General features: G+C 40.3%; 1 protein-coding gene across 4 annotated transcripts in view; it reads right to left on the minus strand.

Moving 5' to 3' along the window:
* Nucleotides 1-650: 650 nt before the first annotated feature.
* Nucleotides 651-19,094, minus strand: part of LRRCC1 (leucine rich repeat and coiled-coil centrosomal protein 1) — a 28,841-nt gene continuing 10,397 nt past the window's right edge. For all 4 annotated transcript variants that reach the window (XM_019726272.3, XM_088799343.1, XM_074318780.2 and 1 more), the window contains 13 exons: nt 17,377-17,573; nt 16,968-17,115; nt 15,873-16,021; nt 15,065-15,269; nt 14,423-14,562; nt 12,934-13,135; nt 12,225-12,410; nt 11,270-11,444; nt 10,235-10,398; nt 6,582-6,790; nt 6,361-6,498; nt 4,316-4,451; nt 651-1,336 (listed from right to left, as the gene is read on the minus strand). In XM_019726272.3, the coding sequence (XP_019581831.3) occupies nt 1,214-1,336; nt 4,316-4,451; nt 6,361-6,498; nt 6,582-6,790; nt 10,235-10,398; nt 11,270-11,444; nt 12,225-12,410; nt 12,934-13,135; nt 14,423-14,562; nt 15,065-15,269; nt 15,873-16,021; nt 16,968-17,115; nt 17,377-17,573 (2,172 nt within the window). In that variant the 3' untranslated portion in view covers nt 651-1,213. The remainder of the gene's footprint in view (nt 1,337-4,315; nt 4,452-6,360; nt 6,499-6,581; nt 6,791-10,234; nt 10,399-11,269; nt 11,445-12,224; nt 12,411-12,933; nt 13,136-14,422; nt 14,563-15,064; nt 15,270-15,872; nt 16,022-16,967; nt 17,116-17,376; nt 17,574-19,094) is intronic.

Here is a 19,094-nt window from a genome sequence, read left to right on the forward strand (position 1 = left end):
ACTTCAAATATGTCATCCACTGCCTCTGGGCGCCATTGTTTCTGATTTGAAGTCAACTTAATTATATTGCTCCTCTATGAGATAAGCCCTATTTTCTTGTTGCTTTCAAGATTTTCCCAACAGTTTGACTGTAAAATGTCTAGGTGTCGTTCTCGTTTTTTATCCTGGGTTTTACTGAAGTTGTTGGATCTGTAGGTTCTTTTTCATCAAATTTCGCAAGTATTCAGCTATTATTTTTCCATATATATACATATATATATCTTATGTCCCCCTCCTCCATCACACGTATTGGTATGCTCAATGCTCTCCAGCAGATTTCAGTATGAAGCTTGCCTATTATGAAATGCAGCCCTCATTTAGAAGCATTTACATTTTTCCTGATTCCATTTAATTTTTAAAACTTAGTTCACTGGCTATTAGTTAAAACCATGGTATTATATTCTTTTAGAAACGAGAATAGTATTTGTTTTTGTTCTGCATACATGGGAACATAAGAGATGACAAAAGTGAAATAGTAATAAATGACCTGATATGAAAGAAAACTGTTGCCAGTTGCAAGTAAGAATTCTCTATACATATAGTGATTAAAAAGGAAAATGAAAAGAGGATGAAACAGCACTGTTCCTCTTGAGGAACATACGATGTTTACATAACTTTAAATGTAATCTTTAATGAAGTCGTATGCTTTATAAAAAAGGGCCATTATAAGTGGGGTGGAGATGGCTACATATGCTTTCTTAAGAATGCCCCATCTCTTATCATACAGATTTCAAATACTTTCTGGCTATACTTATGAGCATTTTAAAAGAATGGAGCTACATCAACTAAAGGACAACCAATAAACATAATTAGTTCTTCATCAAGACAATAACAACAATCATTAAAATACTTTCCCCACTATAGTCAAATGCTAAATTTTCATTTACATATTCATAGGCAAATGTGTAATTACCAAACAATGTATAGCACAGAAACAAGAAAGTGTCTTAAGTCTAGTTATTTTGATAGGTTTTTCTAATACACATAATTATCAACAATTTATTATAAAAACCTACATATACAATTACTTTATCAAAAGTCTTTTAAATATAATTAGAATGAAATGTGTACAAAGAGACATTTCAAAGTCGTAGCAGTTACTACTATTACAATATTTAATCATTTTTACAATAGGTCTGCTGGTCCATTTCAATTAAATTCGTTCTTAGAACCATCACATATCTTGCTGAATTTCATTTAGAGCAAAAGCAAGTTGCTTAATTTTTGTTTCCATTGCTTTTTTGTTCTTACATGTTTCTTGCAGAAGTCCACGCATTTCTTCTTCAACTTGATAAACCTAAATCAACATGTAAATTTTAGACTTAAATTTCTTAAATAAAATTATTTTAAAAATGCATTTTGAAAGAGTCAAAAATTTATTCTTATGCGATTTGTAATTTCTGACATTTATTTAAAGCAAAGAAGTTAGTAAAGTGTCACCTATTCAAGCGCTAATTGGGAAAACATCGTTTCTGCTGTATACAAAGTACTTACATGCATATGATTTGTTTCTTTCTTAAAGGTAATTGTGGTGAACACATGGCAATTCATTTAAACTGTTTAGAGCTCAAAAAATCTGGTCAGGGCTGCGCCGCTTCTCAGGAGCACATGTGGACAGAAACCGTCTTCTGACTTCAGCCTTCTACTGTCCTGTGCTGCCGTGAGTTCACCTTCAGCACCAGGCGCTTCCAGACTGGAGATGCCCTCGCTTCCCAAAGGGACCCTTTACTAGAGCCCCCTACTGCATTTCTCAAGTTGCTGCTGGTGGTTGTACTGTGTTTTCCCGAAAATAAGACCTAGCCAGACAATAAGCTCTATTGCGCCTCTTGGAGCAGAAATTAATATAAGACCTGGTCTTATTCTATTATAAGACCAGGTATAATATAATATAGTAATATAATATAGCAATATAATATAACGAATATAATAATATAATACCGGGTCTTATATTAATTTTTGCTCCAAAAGATGCACTAAAGCTGATGGTCCGGCTAGGTCTTATTTTCGGGGAGACACGGTACATTACCATCTTTTTGAGAGATCATTTCATCATTGACTGCTAGTCCAGGATTCTGTGTCTGATGTTAACTTCTGCTTGAAACTGTCCTACGATACAGCACTCCTGACAGTGCTGTCAAACCATCTCTTTGGTTACTTCCCTCTTCCCAATCTCTGAGACAGGTTTCCTAATCTTTCTCCCTCAGAAAGCTAACATTACTCCGAATGTAGACTGTTGTCTCTGTGTTATGCCTGTTTTTTTCTTGACCATATTTAAGCTCTGATGCCATTTCTCTAACTCCCGACAGATATTACATCACATAGGCAGGAGTTTCAAAACTGAACTCAGGATTTCCTTTCAGCTAAGGGCCTAATCGTATACTTTATTTAGTAGTACCTGATGGACTCTGGAAAAAAACTCGGAAGATTTTAAATAAAACAACTGAAACATCTGTGGACCTGAAATAAAGAACTGAATTTTGAACAAGTTATACTTCCTTATTCTTTGTAATTATTTCCACTGCCCTTATCCGTCTTTCTCCTGAGGGTAATCAAACGACCTTGATTATAATCACATGGAGTATTACTTTCCCTTTATGTTGCTGAGCTCTTCCAGCTGATTCTGAATCTCCAGTCTTAAAGATAACAGTGGTCCCCCCCTGACCTGCAGGGGACACATTCCAAGACCCCCAGTGGAGGCCTGAAACTGCGGTGGTACCAAGCCCTATGCTATGTCTTTCCTGTACATACACACCTATGGTAATGTTTAATTTATAAACCAGGCTCAGTAAGAGACTGACAACAGTAACTCATAATAAAATAGAATGATTGTAATAACATACTGTAATAAGGTATGTGGTCTCGCTCTCTGTACTCACCCTTCTGATTCCTGTGATGACGTGAGACGATAAAAGGCCAAACCTACTCCTGAGTCTGTGTAACTGTCCCTCACTTGCAGTAAATGCTCTGGTGTCACTCGTTTCAGGGAGTCCCTTGCTGAAGTCCCCGTAGAGGCTCCATGGTTTCTGGAGCCGCACTTTGCCGTCAACGGAACACGTTTTCTGGTCACGTCTTCCACCCAGTTTTAATGCCTTTTCCATCTTAACTAGCACTCATCACACACTGGGGCTGTACCTTCTGCATTTTGAGGTACGATGGCAAAGCTAGCACGGATTTCTTTTTCCTTCACAATTTCACAATAGAAGATTCTTTCTTACCGTAGATTTTAGCAACCTCAGCATACGATTTTTTCTTTCTTATTAAGTCCAGAATGTTCACCTTTCCACTCAAAGGAAGCCCTGAATGGCTCCTCTATGGCATCTCCGAATTGCCAGCACCACTACTCTGATGCTTTGGGACCGTTAGGAAGTGGAGTAAATGTTACTTGAACACAAGCCCTGCGGTAGATAGTCGATCTGATAACCAAGGAAGCTACTAAGGGACAGACGGGCAAAGTGATGCGCCCCGTTCTGGGCAGGACAGGTGGGCGGATTCCATCACGCTACTAAGAATGCTGTGCAATTTAAAGCTTACGAATCATTTCTGGAATTCTCCATGTAATATGTTTGAACTGCGGCCAACTGCAGGTGACTGAAACCTCGGAAAGCAAACCTGTGCGTGTGTGTTGGGAGGGTTACTGTATCTGTTTATGCCACGTCAAAATCAAGGAAAAATGGAATTTCGCAACTGTCCCCTCAGCTAGTGGATCACAATAGAGGGGTCACATCAGAATCACCTGCTGAGCTTTAAAAATACCTGGGTCTGACCCCAGCATTAGTGAGTGAAAATTTCAGGGCAAGTTCACGCATGTGTACCATCAAAAAGCCCCACAGGTGGTTCTGATGTCTGCCTCTGAGTTAGCATCACTCTAAGCTTGTTCCTTTGTCAATATGAAAATGACGAACTTGACAGTCCTGAGCCCTAATTATTAACAAAACACTGCTCCTGAGAACTTCCCCAGGCAGTGATGGGTCGTATTGGGTACGTTCACAGTCTCGCCCCGCCTGTGTGTAGCCAAGGGCCTCCGTCTGAGCCTGGCCAGGGAGATGGCAGGTTGTACCCAGAGATCACGCGGCAGGTCACACCAGGATCCAACAATCCAGCTTTGGGTTTTGTTAGAATTACACTCTGCACCAATCTAAGTATTACCAATATTATGACACAGCTTCTGAGAGTTTTGGCAACATTCTTCATACCGAATGGTCATTAAATCACACTGACTTTCCTCTTTATAATTCTCAATTTATTTAGCTGATAAAGTGCATTTTACTTACAGTACCTTCAAGTTTGCAGAATCGATGTACTTCTGCTTTTCACTTGCCAGTTGCATGATTTCAGTTTGATGAGCGAGAACAATGGCGTCGACCTGCTTTTTGAAGGCATCATCCATGCTGTGAAGCTTTTCCATCGCATCCCTTCAAAACAGAAAGCAAAGCCACGTATCTGTGTGAAAAGGGTGCTTTTTTCCTCTCGTTCATATATAATGGAGACGTAAGTCCACCAAAGAGCAAAGGGCTGTGCTGGGTAACTCAAGATGCAAGCAGTTCAGCCTCTAGCAGCTCCGATAGGGGAGGGTAACGCCAATGGCAGTCTGTTACACTTCCACCCGTGGAAAGGTCAAGTTCTCTGAGTCTCGCTTGTTCTGCGTTGCAGGACATGGTTTATAAGCCCCTCACAGATGAGCACCGTCAGTGCTTCTTTCCTCCATGTCCCTGCAGTGTGATACTTGAGAAATGCACACTACAGGCAGGTTGAAGTTTATAAACAGTGTGTCTGCTGACTCCCCTGTGCTAATGCTCAACGGATAAAACTCTGTTAATACACACATTAAGCCATACTCACAAAATTTTAGTGCTAAGTTTCTTAGAGGCAAAATCCCAATTCCTTTATATTAAATAGGAATAATTTTATTCAAAAAGTTTAAGTCCCTAACGCACACATTTCCCAGTTTTGGCCTCACCCACAGTAACAGTGGGCGGAGCTTTGCGGCCACGAGTCAAAGCGTTCCTTTTATTCCTGTCACAACACGCAGTGAGCACCTGAGTCAGTCCAAGTCAAACTCTAACGTGTTCCAGTAACATATTCCTGCCTGTTCTGCCAACCGCACAGAATTACTGCTGGGTGCAAAATAAAATGTAAGAAAAAAATCAATTTATACATTATTAAAAGCCTACACAAATAAAATCTGTTTTATTAATAATTTGCTTATGTTATTAAAATTTCATTAAATTAAAAATCACATACCCCAATCTTAGTCATAAAGCATCAAATCAGGTCTTTAATGCTTTGCTATTAATGACATTCTCAACAGTGCAATATAAGCGGTTCTAAAACTTGGCAGGTTTTCTGATTTTTAGTAAGTTTAGGAATTGCTATTTATAGGAAATGCCTGTTTCGGATAGGAGCTGAGGACCTCCAAATAACCAAGCTGTGACCAGCAGGAGAGACAGTTGCAGCAGGTTCCAAGCCATGCCCTGTATTAGTGCTTGGCTGACATGAAAGTCAAGTGCAACAGGATTGGTTACAGACAAACGAGTAGCCACTCTCCATCAAAACCTCCTGTGGAGTATAACCACTCCCTTCCATTTACATGGAGTTAAAATATAAGAAGGCACGTCCAGCTTCTATCAGATTTGCCCTAAGGGGAACCCACCCCTATGGGGTTTCTGGGCTACCCACGTGCCATGTTGTTTATACCACCCTGCATCGACATGAGACTGACCAGCAAACTGCACTACCTATTTTCCAAGGCACTAAACTTAAAAATGTTTTAACAATGTAGTTATATAGTTTCCAAGGTAAAGCCCTCATTTGCCCTAGAGTGTTTGACAAAATCTAGGAACACGTTCTCTTCCCTCTGTTTACAATCAGCTCTCACCGTCAGCATGTGCAGGTCAGCTGCGGCCAGAGCTCACTGCCCCCAGCAGTCAAGTCACTTCCTCCTCTAGCGTCCACGCAGCAGCCCAAACACCACGAGCCACTGTCAATGCAACAGTGTGCAAACGATCACAGTAACAACAGCTTCACACAGCAGCTACTGTGTGTCAGGCTCTCTCCTCATACACAGATACACAAACACACACAATTTAAATCCTCACATCCAACACTGAAGGTGGGAGCTGTTCTCTTCATCTTAGAGATGGGATGAAAGAACGGAAATTAAGTATTTGGCTAAGAGCTGTGTCCAGCACGTTTTGAGCCCTCCTTCCTCCTTTCCTCTGCCTCCCCCCTCCCTTCCTCGCTCCTTTTCTGTACACACCTCACCCACCCCACTCAATGTTTCTGTTTAGAGATAGCCCACATGCTTCAGGACTTAATGCTTACTTTTGTAGTTCAATACTTTTGTCTCTTTCCGCTTTAAGTTTCCTTTCCTTGTTTTCAAATTTTTCTTTCACTTCTTTTACTTGCATTTCAAGATTACATAGAAGTTCTCCTTTATCATGCCACTTCTGATTAAGTGTACTAATATGAGAAGAAATGATGTTAGAAATCAAATATGAAATTATTAAGCCATTTCATTTCTCAACAGGAGTACCGTATAATACCTGTAAGCTTTTCTGATTTCTTCAAGCTCTAATTCCTTTACTTGCAACTGCTGTTTTAGTTTTTCTTTCCTTTCATTGTGTCTTTCTAGTTTCTCAATTATGTTATCCAGTTCTGAGGATTTTTCATCAAGTTGTTCCTGAGCACATTTCTGTATTTCAGTGATCTTTTCCTGTAACGTTTTGATTTGTTCCTCTCTCTCCTGTGAACACTTCAAGAAAATAATCCATATTTTATTAATCCTAAGTGTCTCATTTCCTAATGGATTCGCTATGGTTTAAAATTATTAGAAAAACTACAAATTAAAAAATAAATTGATCATCAGGGAAATGCAAATAAAAACCACAATGAGATATCACCTCACCCCAGTCAGAATGGCCGTCATCAACAAGACAAATAATAACAAGTGTTGGAGAGGCTGTGGAGAAAAAGGAACCCTCATACACTGTTGGTGGGAATGCAGACTGGTGCAGCGATTATGGAAGGCATTGTGGAGGTTCCTCAAAAAATTACGAATAGAATTGCCATATGACCCAGCAATCCCTCTCCTGGGTATCTACCCAAAAATCTGAAAACATTTACCCATAGAGACATATGTACTCCAATGTTCATTGCAGTTTTATTTACGGTGGCAAAGACATAGAAACAACCAAAATGTCCTTTGATAGATGAATGGATAAAGAAGTTGTGGTGTATATACACAATGGAATACTATTCGGCAGTAAGAAAAGATGAAATAGGAACATTTGTGACAACATGGATGGATCTTGAGATTATAATGCTAAGTGAAGTAAGTCAGACAGAAAAAGCAGAGAACCATATATGATTTCACTGATATGTGGTATATAAACCAAAAGCAACTAAAGAACAAGACAAACAAATGAGAAACAAAAACTCATAGACACAGGCAATAGTTTAGTGGTTACCAGAGGGTAAGGGGGGTGGGGGGTGGTAGATGAGGGTAAAGGGGATGAAATATATGGTGATGGAAGGAGAACTGACTCTGGGTGGTGAACACACTATGTGATTTATAGATGACGTAATACAGAATTGTACACCTGAAATCTATGTAATTTTACTAACAACTGTCACCCCAATAAACTTCAATAAAGAAACTAAAATAAAAAAGTAAATTCGACTAAATAAATAGACAGAATGTACAGTTGAGTGTTTCAGTCAAGATTTACAGGACACTGTGTCTCGCTCCACAAGCATCACTACTACTTACAGTGCTAGTAAGAAACCAACAAATTTTGTCCTATTTACAATTTTACTTCAGTAAGTTAGTAATCATTAACCACACAGAGGGACTAGAAGGGAAGGAAAGAAAGAGCACAATGAAATGTCAATTACCACAATTTTGCATTGGAAAGGATCTGTTTTCTTGATAGAACAAAGAATACGGGGCTGACAGCAACACAGCAGGGGCTGGTGTCCCCGTGGGTGTGAGGGCACATTTAACTACCTCCACTGTGCCAACCTGAAGTGTCTTCTGCAGGGGAGGAGCAGATTCTTCCACATAAAGTGTGATTCCATCACTATCAAAGTGCCCCGTGAAAATAGGCTTTACCCCCCCAACTCCCCTTTATTCCTCTGTACTGAGTCAGACTAGCCTCTATCCTCTCCATACCGCTGGTCAGAAAGGTCAGAACCCGCCGGGTGCTGCTAAATGTTTGCAGGCTCCGAGGTTTCAGGCCCGTGAACGTGTGTTTGCTCTCTGGGGTCTGCCCGGATGTCTGGAATAGCCCTGCTGCAAGTGACAGAAGGTGACACTGGGGGTTCTTACTTTTGCCCACCTTGCCTTTTTTTTTCCTTTTGGGAAGGAGATGGAGGCAAACAAATAGTGGGCAAGTGTGGATTCTTACGTATCAGACAGAATGTGGGTCAGTTCCTCAAAAATGTTTAGGTCTAAACATTCTAAGCAAAGCCATTCCGGTAGTCTTCTAGTCGTGGCCAATATTTGCATAAAAGTCATGAATTATTTATTTTCTCCCACAACGCCCTGAAGTACTTACGAGGGGGCAAACTTGACACATAGCATCAGGAATCCACAAAGGCTATAAAAGATCCTTATGAAATAACCCTATTAGTAGAAAATAACACTGCAGCATGAGAGTCCTGCGGCCCGCATGTACTGAAAAGTTTGTCAAAATCATACATGGGGAGGAAACAGCATTTCAAAAAAATTCCTGTGTCTGACTTCCATAGTCAGAAGCTAACTATAGAATCTACTTAACTGAAAACTTCAAATTCCAAATTGTGCAGATTAAAAGGTCATTACCCCTTTAAGTTACTTATTAGCTATGTTGAATTTACTGCTGAAAGAAGTTATGTCTGGCTATCACTGTTACATGATTAGTTGGAAATCACCATTAATGCCCATAACTTTGAGGCACATACAACATCCCTTAAAGTAAATGTATTAAACTTGGGGAAAAAATGTTGGGTTGAAAAACTAAAAACTTTTTATATTTTTTACCAAAAATCTGAAACTAAAATCTGTCTCTTTTGGCTCCACTCTGTCATTCATTCAGTCCTTTCTGCCAAAACTCTGCCCAGGTTGGTCAGAAGGCAGCAGCCTTACTGTGAAAGCCCTTAAGCCAAACATAATGCATCTTTCCAAATGTATCATCTGCTCTGCCCTGTGAATTAAAATGCAAATCACTGTCTTTCTGTTTCATATTGACCTTAACTCAAATGAAAGTAAGCTTGGGTGGGTTTTTTAAAAAACAAAAAAGGCTTTCTGCTGAAGAATTTCAGTAATTTTCAGTGCAGACTGGCACGTATGATAGACTTTAAACTGAAGCCAAATTTCTATCGCAGAAGCACCAGTGTTGTGGTTCAGGGCGACAAGCACTGACAACTGTGGACAGCGCCACGTGGCAATGCTGATTTTCTGTACTTGACGAAGTTAAGTTCTCAAGGAGTTTTGTCAAAATGACTAGGAAAAAGAAATCTTACTAGTTAAAATTTTTCTAAAGAATGAGTTCCTAACTTTATAGCTGGTAATCCCATTTAGAAGTTTCTTAAAAACCTTTTTCTCAGTTATTTTTACACTTTAAGATAACCTCTGTAAGAAAGTTTTGGAATTCAAATTGGATTCAGAGCTGAAGACAATTTTCAGAAAATCTGTCTGGAGCATTTTCATGTGAGATGCTTTGGAACAAGCCATCCTGTCAGTATTCTTGCAAGAGAGGCCACATCCAGGAGGAGGGTCAAAATGGTGTCCCCTGGGGACGAGCATGAATTGTTTAGTCTGTTCATGTACCTTTAAGGAGACGATAGTAGGTTTTGCCATTTGTTGAGAAGCGATTTAGCAATATTGGGAGATACTAAACAATGCTTTTAAAGGACATTTTAAACATATAAAAACGTTAATTTTTTTGATTCCTAACCCTTCATTGACACTATTGCCAGTTATTTTAAGGGCCATAACATTCTCCATAAAATTCTGAAGTAATAGCAATTTTTAGTTAGTAAATGTCACATACCACTTTTCAAAGCAGAGGGACAACTACTGGAAAAGGAAACACATGATAATCTGTCCTAAACTTTACAACCATTGGGATTTGAGACAAACATTTACTGGATACTCTGAGTCACAGATTTCTAACCTACCATATGCTCTTTTTCCAAAACAAAATGTCAAACTTACAACTTTCAGTTTTCTGATGGTTTCAGTCTGGTCTTCTATGATTTTGCACTTAATTCTTAATGCATCATTGTCACGCTCGTTGGCCTTCCGCAGACATTCGTTCTCTTTACGTAAATTTTCAATTTCAGCCTCTAGTTTACCACGATTTTGGGCTAGACAAGATCCTAAGAAACAAAATCACCAGTCACAAATTTAAAAGAGCGTGGGTGGGGGATCTGTATTTGAAGAACATTTCATTTATAATGTGTGCTACAGTACAGAAAAAGACAAAAACTGAATAAAGAAATACAGAAGAGCACATGACAAGGAAAGGGGAAGAGACAGAAAGGCCTTCTAAACACCTGTGGCTGTTTGAAAACCTAAGACCACAAACCAAGAACAAGTAACCCCGACACGTACTAAGTCTGTGGTCAGGTTAAGGGATCCAAGCAAACAAAGCTGTGTGAAGTGGTCCTGCGTGGAATGACAGATGAGCAGAGCTCCATAAGCCCACACCTAGCTGTTCACAACTTGTCAAGTGTCGGCCAGGGCCACACGGTGCTGGTGCTGGCCTCCCGCTTCACAGGGATGGGGACACGGTGTTGGCCTCTCGCTTCACAGGGATGGGGGGGGAGCGACTGAGGGAAGCCCACCGAAACCTGAAGTTGTTTCATCCACACACTACTGCACATTTCTCCATGCACAACCAGATCAATGCCGCCAGCATTTTTAGAAAAAACCTGAATGCTGCACACTGAACAAACAACTTAAAATCACTGCATAAGAAAGAATTATTTTCAACGTCTTCAGCTGTAGCTTTGGAAAGGTATACTGGTTCAGAAAAGCAACCAAATTAAACTGACAACAAAGAATCAGACCCATAACTTCACAACTGAGGTAACAAACTTTCCCGTTTCCCAAGAGGCATTTCATTCCTGCGTGGCACAGAGGGTCACATACGTGGAGGCAGGGAGGCCCTTCCTTTTCTCTCCAATATACAAATTTGTTGGTTTAGAAAAATGGGCTCCTTTCCCTTTGAAAATTTGAGAATTTTACCCTGTTGTGCCAGCTCCTGTCCCCATACTTTTCTTTCTGTCCTTAAACCGTAAATTAGCGACTCCTTGGCTGCTAGCTCGGAAATGAGCTGGACTTTTTCATGCTTGAGGAGCTCAATTTGAATACTCTTCTGCTTGTCATCTTCAATCAAAATTTCAAGGGTGTTCATCTGATTCTGTATGCTCCCAAAAAAACATTGAAAAACATGCAAAATAATTAGTATATTTAAGTGCTTCTTTATTTTCTACTTTTCGTATTTTATGAAAAGAAATGTTCTTTAAGCAAATACAAAGTAAATGTTGATCAACTGTACGTCAGAAAAAGTTTTAATTTTGTTAACTACAGATAAACATAGGTCAGGAAATAGAAAGTCCAACTGGAAGAGGCTACTCCATCAAACACTGGATTTTATTCTAATATTCTACAGCAGCAACTGCACATGTAATACTCAGAAGTTCTCACCAAACGTTTATGTCAGTAGTCTAAAGGTCACTCACTTGAAGTAGGTTCCCTTGGCCACTATATCACTAACGTTTGAAAATGAGACAACAGCAATAAAGACATTCATTGAAAAATTATTACAGGGAGGTATATTTAAAAGACCACCACTACCACAAAGCTAGCACCGGCAATTCACATGCTAGTTCCCAAACTTCAGCGATTTGAGTATCGCTGTCACAATTTTTGCTCTATCAACTGTGCAACTGCCATCTATTTCTGTAGTACGTTTCTTAAAATTAATTCATTTATTTTATTTAAATACAATTTTAGTGAAAGTAACGCAACCTGGGAAATCAGTTTAATCTCCTAGTTACACTACTTCTCTCACACACATCAAATATGTAACTTGTACTATTTAAGAGTCCATCACTGTGAACTTCCTAAAATCATTACAATGCACTTGAGAAAACGATGTAAGAAGTTAAAAAGGAAATATAATGTAACAATGTCTTACCTGTAAATTTGTGGCTGTTTCCTGTTTTAATTTGGAGACTTCCGCCAGCTTTGTTTTTTGTTCCTTCACCATACAGGTCAGATCTTTAATTAAAGAGGAAGATTCGTTTTCTTTTCGTTGGGCCCAAACAAGAGCGTGCTTGCTCTTTGCTAACTCAGTGGCAATGTTTTCAAAAGCTTCTTTAACCTATATTTCAAAAGTGCATTATAAATAGCAGTTCTCCAAACACGTAGAAAACATTTTGGAAAGAGCTTACTTCTTTCATTTTTAGTGTCACAGAGGTCTAGCAAAAGAAAATGCCCAGAGAACTGGTTTTGCAGGCTGGGCCATATGGTTTGTGCTGCAAGTCCCCAGGCCTGCTGCGGTGACAAAGGCCACCACAGACAGTAGGTACACAGTGAGCATGGCGGTGGTGACAGAACTTTACAGGGACGGGGGCTGGGTCTGTGGCTCCCTGTCCCACGGCAAGGACTGCAGCCAGCTTCCCAAACCTGTTCTGGCACCATTTACGGGGCCGCCTCGCTTTCCAGCAGCACCGGCCAGCAGCTACTGTTGCAGGGAAGACACCAAGGCTCTGGGAACTTCAGCAATCTGTTTAAGACCACAGAGCCAACACGTCCTCAGCACTACAACTCTACAATGTGCTCCGTTCATCACAGCACATCTTGCTGATTCTGTTTTCAATAGAAAGCTAGAGGCCAATTCTTACATCTTTGAATCTCCTGGCTTCCACGGTTAAAGCGATACGAAACTCATTTTCCAAGTCCAGGTACTGCTGGTTCAAGGTGTCAATCTTCCCTTGGTGCTCTTTCAGCTCTTGCTCGTGCCTTGACTCTGCTTTAGCGACCTCTTTGGCTACGGCTTCCTGGAACTCAGCATCACTGAGAAACTCCCTGGTTTCAAGTTCTTTCCTGGAAAGACAAACAAATGCAGATCATAGACACTGTTCACCTGGAAAGAGAAACTTTAAAGGCCTTTAAATAGTCGTTAAATGGTCTATATTCCCTAATGTTAATTTCAGATGCGCTCCACACTTTCAAACACAGAAACTGGGTCCAGGACGAAGAAAGTCTGAGTTTAGTGGGCAGTGGTGGTGGGGATCAGAGGGGTGAGCCGTCTCCTAACTTCACCGACAGTTCTGGGTTGTTCTAGGCTCTGGGTCCACCTGCAGATTCTGTCTGACTGTGTTTTCTACTCCGGCTGAGCCTTTGACACATAGCTAACAGTCTGACTGGTACTGGTGGTTGGTTAGTGGAAAAAAGTCAATTAAAGTGTGAAATTATTCACCCATCTTTTCATATAGGGCCAGTTTTTACTTAAATGTGAGCTCATGTCTTAGAGTTTTCCACTATTTTTCTTGAATAAATCAAGTCCATAATACAAACTCCATTATTTCCAGTTTTTGCTTTTTAAACTAGAACACAAAGTTAAAAGATATCTATCTGTATAGGACACTAAGTACAAAATTTTACATTTTTGTGATTTTTCTCCCTCAGTTTTTTACACTTATACCGCCTACACATATGGTGACAACTTTCCCCAGGGCATCAACATTTCATTTATACATTACGAATTTAATTTATGTAAGGATGAAACAAAAAGGTTTGGGAACAAACACAACTAACCCGTGGCAATCTCATACCCCATCTGGCAGGGCAGTGAGGAAGCAAGCAGCCCAATGGGCGCCAGAGCCGGTGGGCAAACTCCAGCCGCACACCATGCCTGGCCCGCTGACCTTTTTGGAGATAAATTCTTATTGGAGCACAGCCGCCTATGGTCCTCTGGTGCCACAAAGCCATAGTCAGCTGCGGCCTGCAAAGCCTGCCATCTGGCCCTTCACAGGAGTTTATGGGCACTTGCTTCACAGGGATGAAGCATCCCGACTGACTGACCTAACAAGCAATTACTGGGAGGTCAATTAAAACAGTTTTCTGTATAGTACAATGGATTTGCAGAACTGCAAAACGAGTTTCACTGTTGTAAGCCAGCACCTCAGGAAGTCACGGCTTTGTTTTCAAGCTGCCAGTTCTACCTAAGGCTGCCTCTAGTGCACACAGCGTGGCACCTCCCGTGCGCTAACGCCGCCAGACCTCAGGCGCAGCGACAGGCTCATTTATTTTTGAAGTGGAGCGTGGGGAGGAGTCGAGTCGCGTGTTCTGTTGTTAGAGGTCCATTTTTCTGATCTGTTCTCCATCTACCTGTGTTCCTGTTCTTTCAGTGTCAGAAGCTCATGAAGCTGCTGCACCTGCTCCTTCTCCTGGTGAAGGGAGGTTCTCAGTAAGTTTATTTCTCTGTCGGCAGCTGCAGCTTTGAGCTCCACCTCCTGGACAAGCCGCATCTGAGGAAAACACAGACAACTACAGTATTCAGGTATTCATCTGCCGGCCTCTATTTCAACACCAGCTCCCCGAAACGTGCCTTCTACATAAGGAGCGCCGTGACTAGGCTGATTTCCAAGTTCGCCATATCCCATGCGGCACTGCCGGGAAGCATTGGACACATCGGCATGCTCTGCTACTTACTGGCATCGCAGACCTTAGAGACTCCCACTCAGAAAGAAAGCGCGAGAATGAAAGCCCTTCCAGCTCCCCCGAGACTGTGCACCTGGCTCTGAGGACACGGGCCTACCACCCTGCGGTATTCCCAGCACGCCCTCTTATAACTGCTCGGAGGGCCAGCAGCCTGAACGCAGAAATAATCGCACAGGTTCCATCAGTTGATACTTAAATCCATGTTTGCAGACAGCCTGGCACCTCTGCGTTTACTGCAGCCAATACCATGTGCTTCAGGACAGAAGCTCTGAGTGTGTTGGCTCATGTGACTGACAGAGGAAGACACACCTGTGCCGCTTGCTGCTGCCCCTTCTGACTCTCCATTTTCTCCAAGGCTCTTTCCAGGGTTCTTAAATGTCTAATGTGGTCGTCTTGTTGATCTCTTGCTTTAATTAACTCAATAGTTAGTTTTTTAATTTCATTTTGAAGTTTGTGAACCATAATTTCAAGTTGAACTTTGGAATTTCTCTCTTTAAAAATAATTTCCTTTAGCCTAAAGCAGAAATAAAATGTGGCTTTAAAGTATATTTTGCATAAGAAAGGATAAAAGTTGCAGTCAACATCACAGGTTATAGTAGAGAGGATTAGAAGTATGTTTCGAACTCTCATTAGATTAAAAGATGGCCGAAAACCAGAATACTATGTCTCTTGCCAACCTCTGAAACTATCATGTGCCCAAGAGGGAAGACATTCCACCTAAGTGAGAGAGATCTCGTCCTACGCGAGCTTCACTATGCCACAGCCCACCTGACTGAGCTCATAGCCTGATTTCGGCATCGTGCTGGGTGTGGGCTGAGAAGCCAGCAGGATGAATAAGGCCCGGCCCATGCCTTCCAGGAGCTCAGGCCCCCCTTCTCTCGGATACTTATTCATCTGTCTGACACCTGCCAGCTTCAGGGCCCCAAAAAACGTAGCCTAAATTCTTTGTTTATGCAACAAGCTAATAATTCACAAAACCTTTAGATAAAATTAGTTCAGCTCGAACTCAAACCACACAGTTTGCGCACATGTTAGCTGCTTTAAGTGAAGGTGTTCCAGCTCCAAGTTCATACCTGTGTGCTGCAGGTAGCCGCAGGTTTCCAGACTTTCCCCTTACCTGTCTGTGGTAAGCAGAGCCAGGCACTGGATATCTTTTTTTTCATTTGCTTGTTTACGCAGCTCATCGATGTAATCCAAAAGCTTCTTTTCAGCTTGTTCAGCTTTCCATCTCTTCTCTCTCTCCTGGTCTAATTGTTCAACAAGTATCTGAAAGAAAACAATAGTGTCATGTGAACTTGGAAAAGTTACCTCGCCTGTCACTGCCTGAATTTTCTCATTTATAACATGGGAATAACAGAATCTTATTCAAAGAGCTGTGATGAGAATTAAACAAGTTAATGGAAATATACAGAACGGTGCCTGGCGTATCATGACTACTCGGCAAATGTTAGCTGCTATTATTGTCACCATCGTCATAATCACTGTTATTTTTCTCCATGTTCAAGCCTCTACACTGAAGAATAAGAGGAGAAAGCCAATGGCAAGAAAGGTGTGAAAGCAGTTTAAAAAGCAATTATATATTTTTGGAACAGCAGTGCATAGTACACTCAAAACTAGTACTTCACAAGTAAAATAAGGGCAAGTTATTAAAAATAAATCAATAAATCAATAAATCAGACCTAAATATTCTGAACAACATGAGAATGATTAAGGCAAACAGTGAAGAAGTTTTAAATTCTTAAATGCCTCTTGATCTGGAATCCATGGGTCCAAAGCTGGGTTTCAGAAGTCCATGAAAACCCTGACATTACAACATCTTGTGCGTGTGTATAAAAGTAGAATTCTCTGAGAAGACGCAGAGATTTCCTTAGATGATTAAAGGGTTCTGAGACCCAAAAGGTGGGAGCCATTGCTTTAAGAAATAAGAATTTGAAAAGGTAGGCCTGTTTCCTCCTCCGCAAGTATTTAAAATGATTTCACTGAAATCTGATCTTAAATAAACGTGTAATTTCCATTCTTTTAAAAATTATAAAAAGAGTAACATCACATAAAATCTGGAAACCAGGAAGGTAAAAATAAACCAATCTCATCATTCCAATAAAAATACACACCAATATTTCTTGCTCATAAAGAGACGCATTATTTTTCTGGGACCCGCTATGAACTTCAGAGCTAAGTTAGTCACATTCCGTTTCTTAATCTTCAATCCTACCCGGTAAGTGTTGTCTTCTGAGCTGCTGTTGTCTACTTTCATTAGTTCAGTCTTCTGCTCTTCTGATTCTTCTAGTATATTACAGTTCGCTAAAGATGACCTTACATATAAGTCTTTGAAGAAAGGATGTTTCATTTTACGATTACAACTGCAAAGAATAAAACACAGGAAGTGACCGAAAGACATGTACAGTGTTTATGTTTTTCACAATTTAGGTAATCACACTCTACCAGCTATAGGGATCCAGCTGCACACATTTCTATAAATGTACTAAGTCTGAGCCGGCAAGGCTGGAAAGTCACACTGCTGACATCAGAAAGGAAATCACTACGAGATAGCTTTAATCAGGGAGGAAGCCAGCAGCACTAAGTGTGTGCCGTATCTGAGTGTGTAAAACTGAGCCAAGTACCTTAGAAAAGGGTTGCTGTTCTTACTGTGGTGCTTAATAGTCTGAATAGTTTTGGAATAATAAGGGATTTTGGACCTCCGAGGAATTTTTCTATTACATTCTTTCCTGTTTCCATAGTCACTTTCAGAAGTCACATCTGTGTCTCTTTTTGGTCTGAGGTCTTTCTCGGGAACATTATCCATTAAAGAACTAGAAGTCTAGAATAAAAATACCAACAAAGTTTGTCAAAAGTTAGATTCAGCATAAAAGATTAAAATTTGAAATTTTGTAAAGTATTATGACTTTTAACAAGAGTAAGTCTGAAATTAAACACAGGATTCAGCTTTGGTATGGGTAAGTAAGCTCCTACGTGGTTGACTCTCTAAGATAAGTATAAACTGGGAAAAATACAAATAAAAGAACAAACAAAACGTATTTGGAAGCCCTAGAAAATGAACAAAAGCAGGCTAATTCTAGAGGAGACTTGACACTTGAAAAAATAACCAAAATAGGGTGTTTCCATCCTTATGGTTTTTAACCTGAGAGTGTATCACAATGAACACAATGTCAGGAGTATTAAAATTCAGGCAGAAAAACCAGGCTTTTGGGCCTGGAGAATCAGAGGACAGTACACAGTAGAAGGCAAGTAGCCAAGTGAAGGACAAAAGAAACGGACTGCTGGCCATGGGACAAGTGACAGTTTAAGTCAAAGCAAGTGAACTGCTTGCTACAACAAAAATATCAACACTCCTTGAAAGCCCAGAACAGCATCTCGAGTCTCTACCACATAACACTCACAATGTCCACCATAAAACCCAAAATACTCAGCACCAGAAGAGCCAGGGAATGTGAGCTACTCTCAAGAGAAAAGGCAATTGGTGGAGACCTAACCCAAGGACCCAAATGTTCACGTTAGCAGACCAGGACTTTCAATTACTGATCACAGCTATGATCACTGATATAAAAACATGCTTGTCATGAACAAAAACAGAAGAAAATTCAGCTGAGAAACAAATTATTTTTAAAGAAGAGGAAATTGTACAACTGAAAAATATGAGGTATGAAGTAAAAATTGACTAGCTGGGCTTAACAGAAGAATGAGGCGATAAAAGAAAGAATAAGTGAACTTGAAGACAGAGTAGTGGAAATTATTCAATTTGAAGAATAGAGATAAAAAAGTTGATAAATGTAGAGTCTCAGGGAACAGTGGGACAATATCAAAAGGTCTAAGTGGAATCTGAAAAGAGAGAGGGAAGAGAGAGTGGGAAGAAATACACTGGAGAAGTGATGTCCAAATTATCCCCAAATAGGTAAAGACATAAATTTATAGATGTAAAAAGCTCAGAGAAAGCTTAAGCAGGATAAAGATGAAGAAAACCATCCTTCCCACAATGTAGCCAAACTGCTGAAAACCTAAATTGAGAAAATTAAAGGGAGAAACAGACAAATCCGCAATCACAGCTGGACATTTTAACACCTCACATGCACCTGAAAGAACTAGGAAACGAATCAGCAAGGATATGAGTCATCTGAAAATACTATCGACCATTCCATCCTGACATAACAAGTGCAGGGCACACAAGAACATTCCCAAGACAGACTGTACATTGGGCTATAAAATAAGTCTCAGCAAAGTTACAAAGACAGAAATTACCCAGAATACGTTCTCTGAGAAAAACAGAAGTCGATTAGAAACTACGAACAATAACATATCTAGGAAACCACAAATACTTGAAAAT

Source organism: Rhinolophus sinicus, chromosome 7 (genome assembly GCF_057876585.1).
Source record: "Rhinolophus sinicus isolate RSI-liver-muscle chromosome 7, RSI-T2T, whole genome shotgun sequence".
Classification (NCBI taxonomy): Eukaryota; Metazoa; Chordata; class Mammalia; order Chiroptera; family Rhinolophidae; genus Rhinolophus; species Rhinolophus sinicus.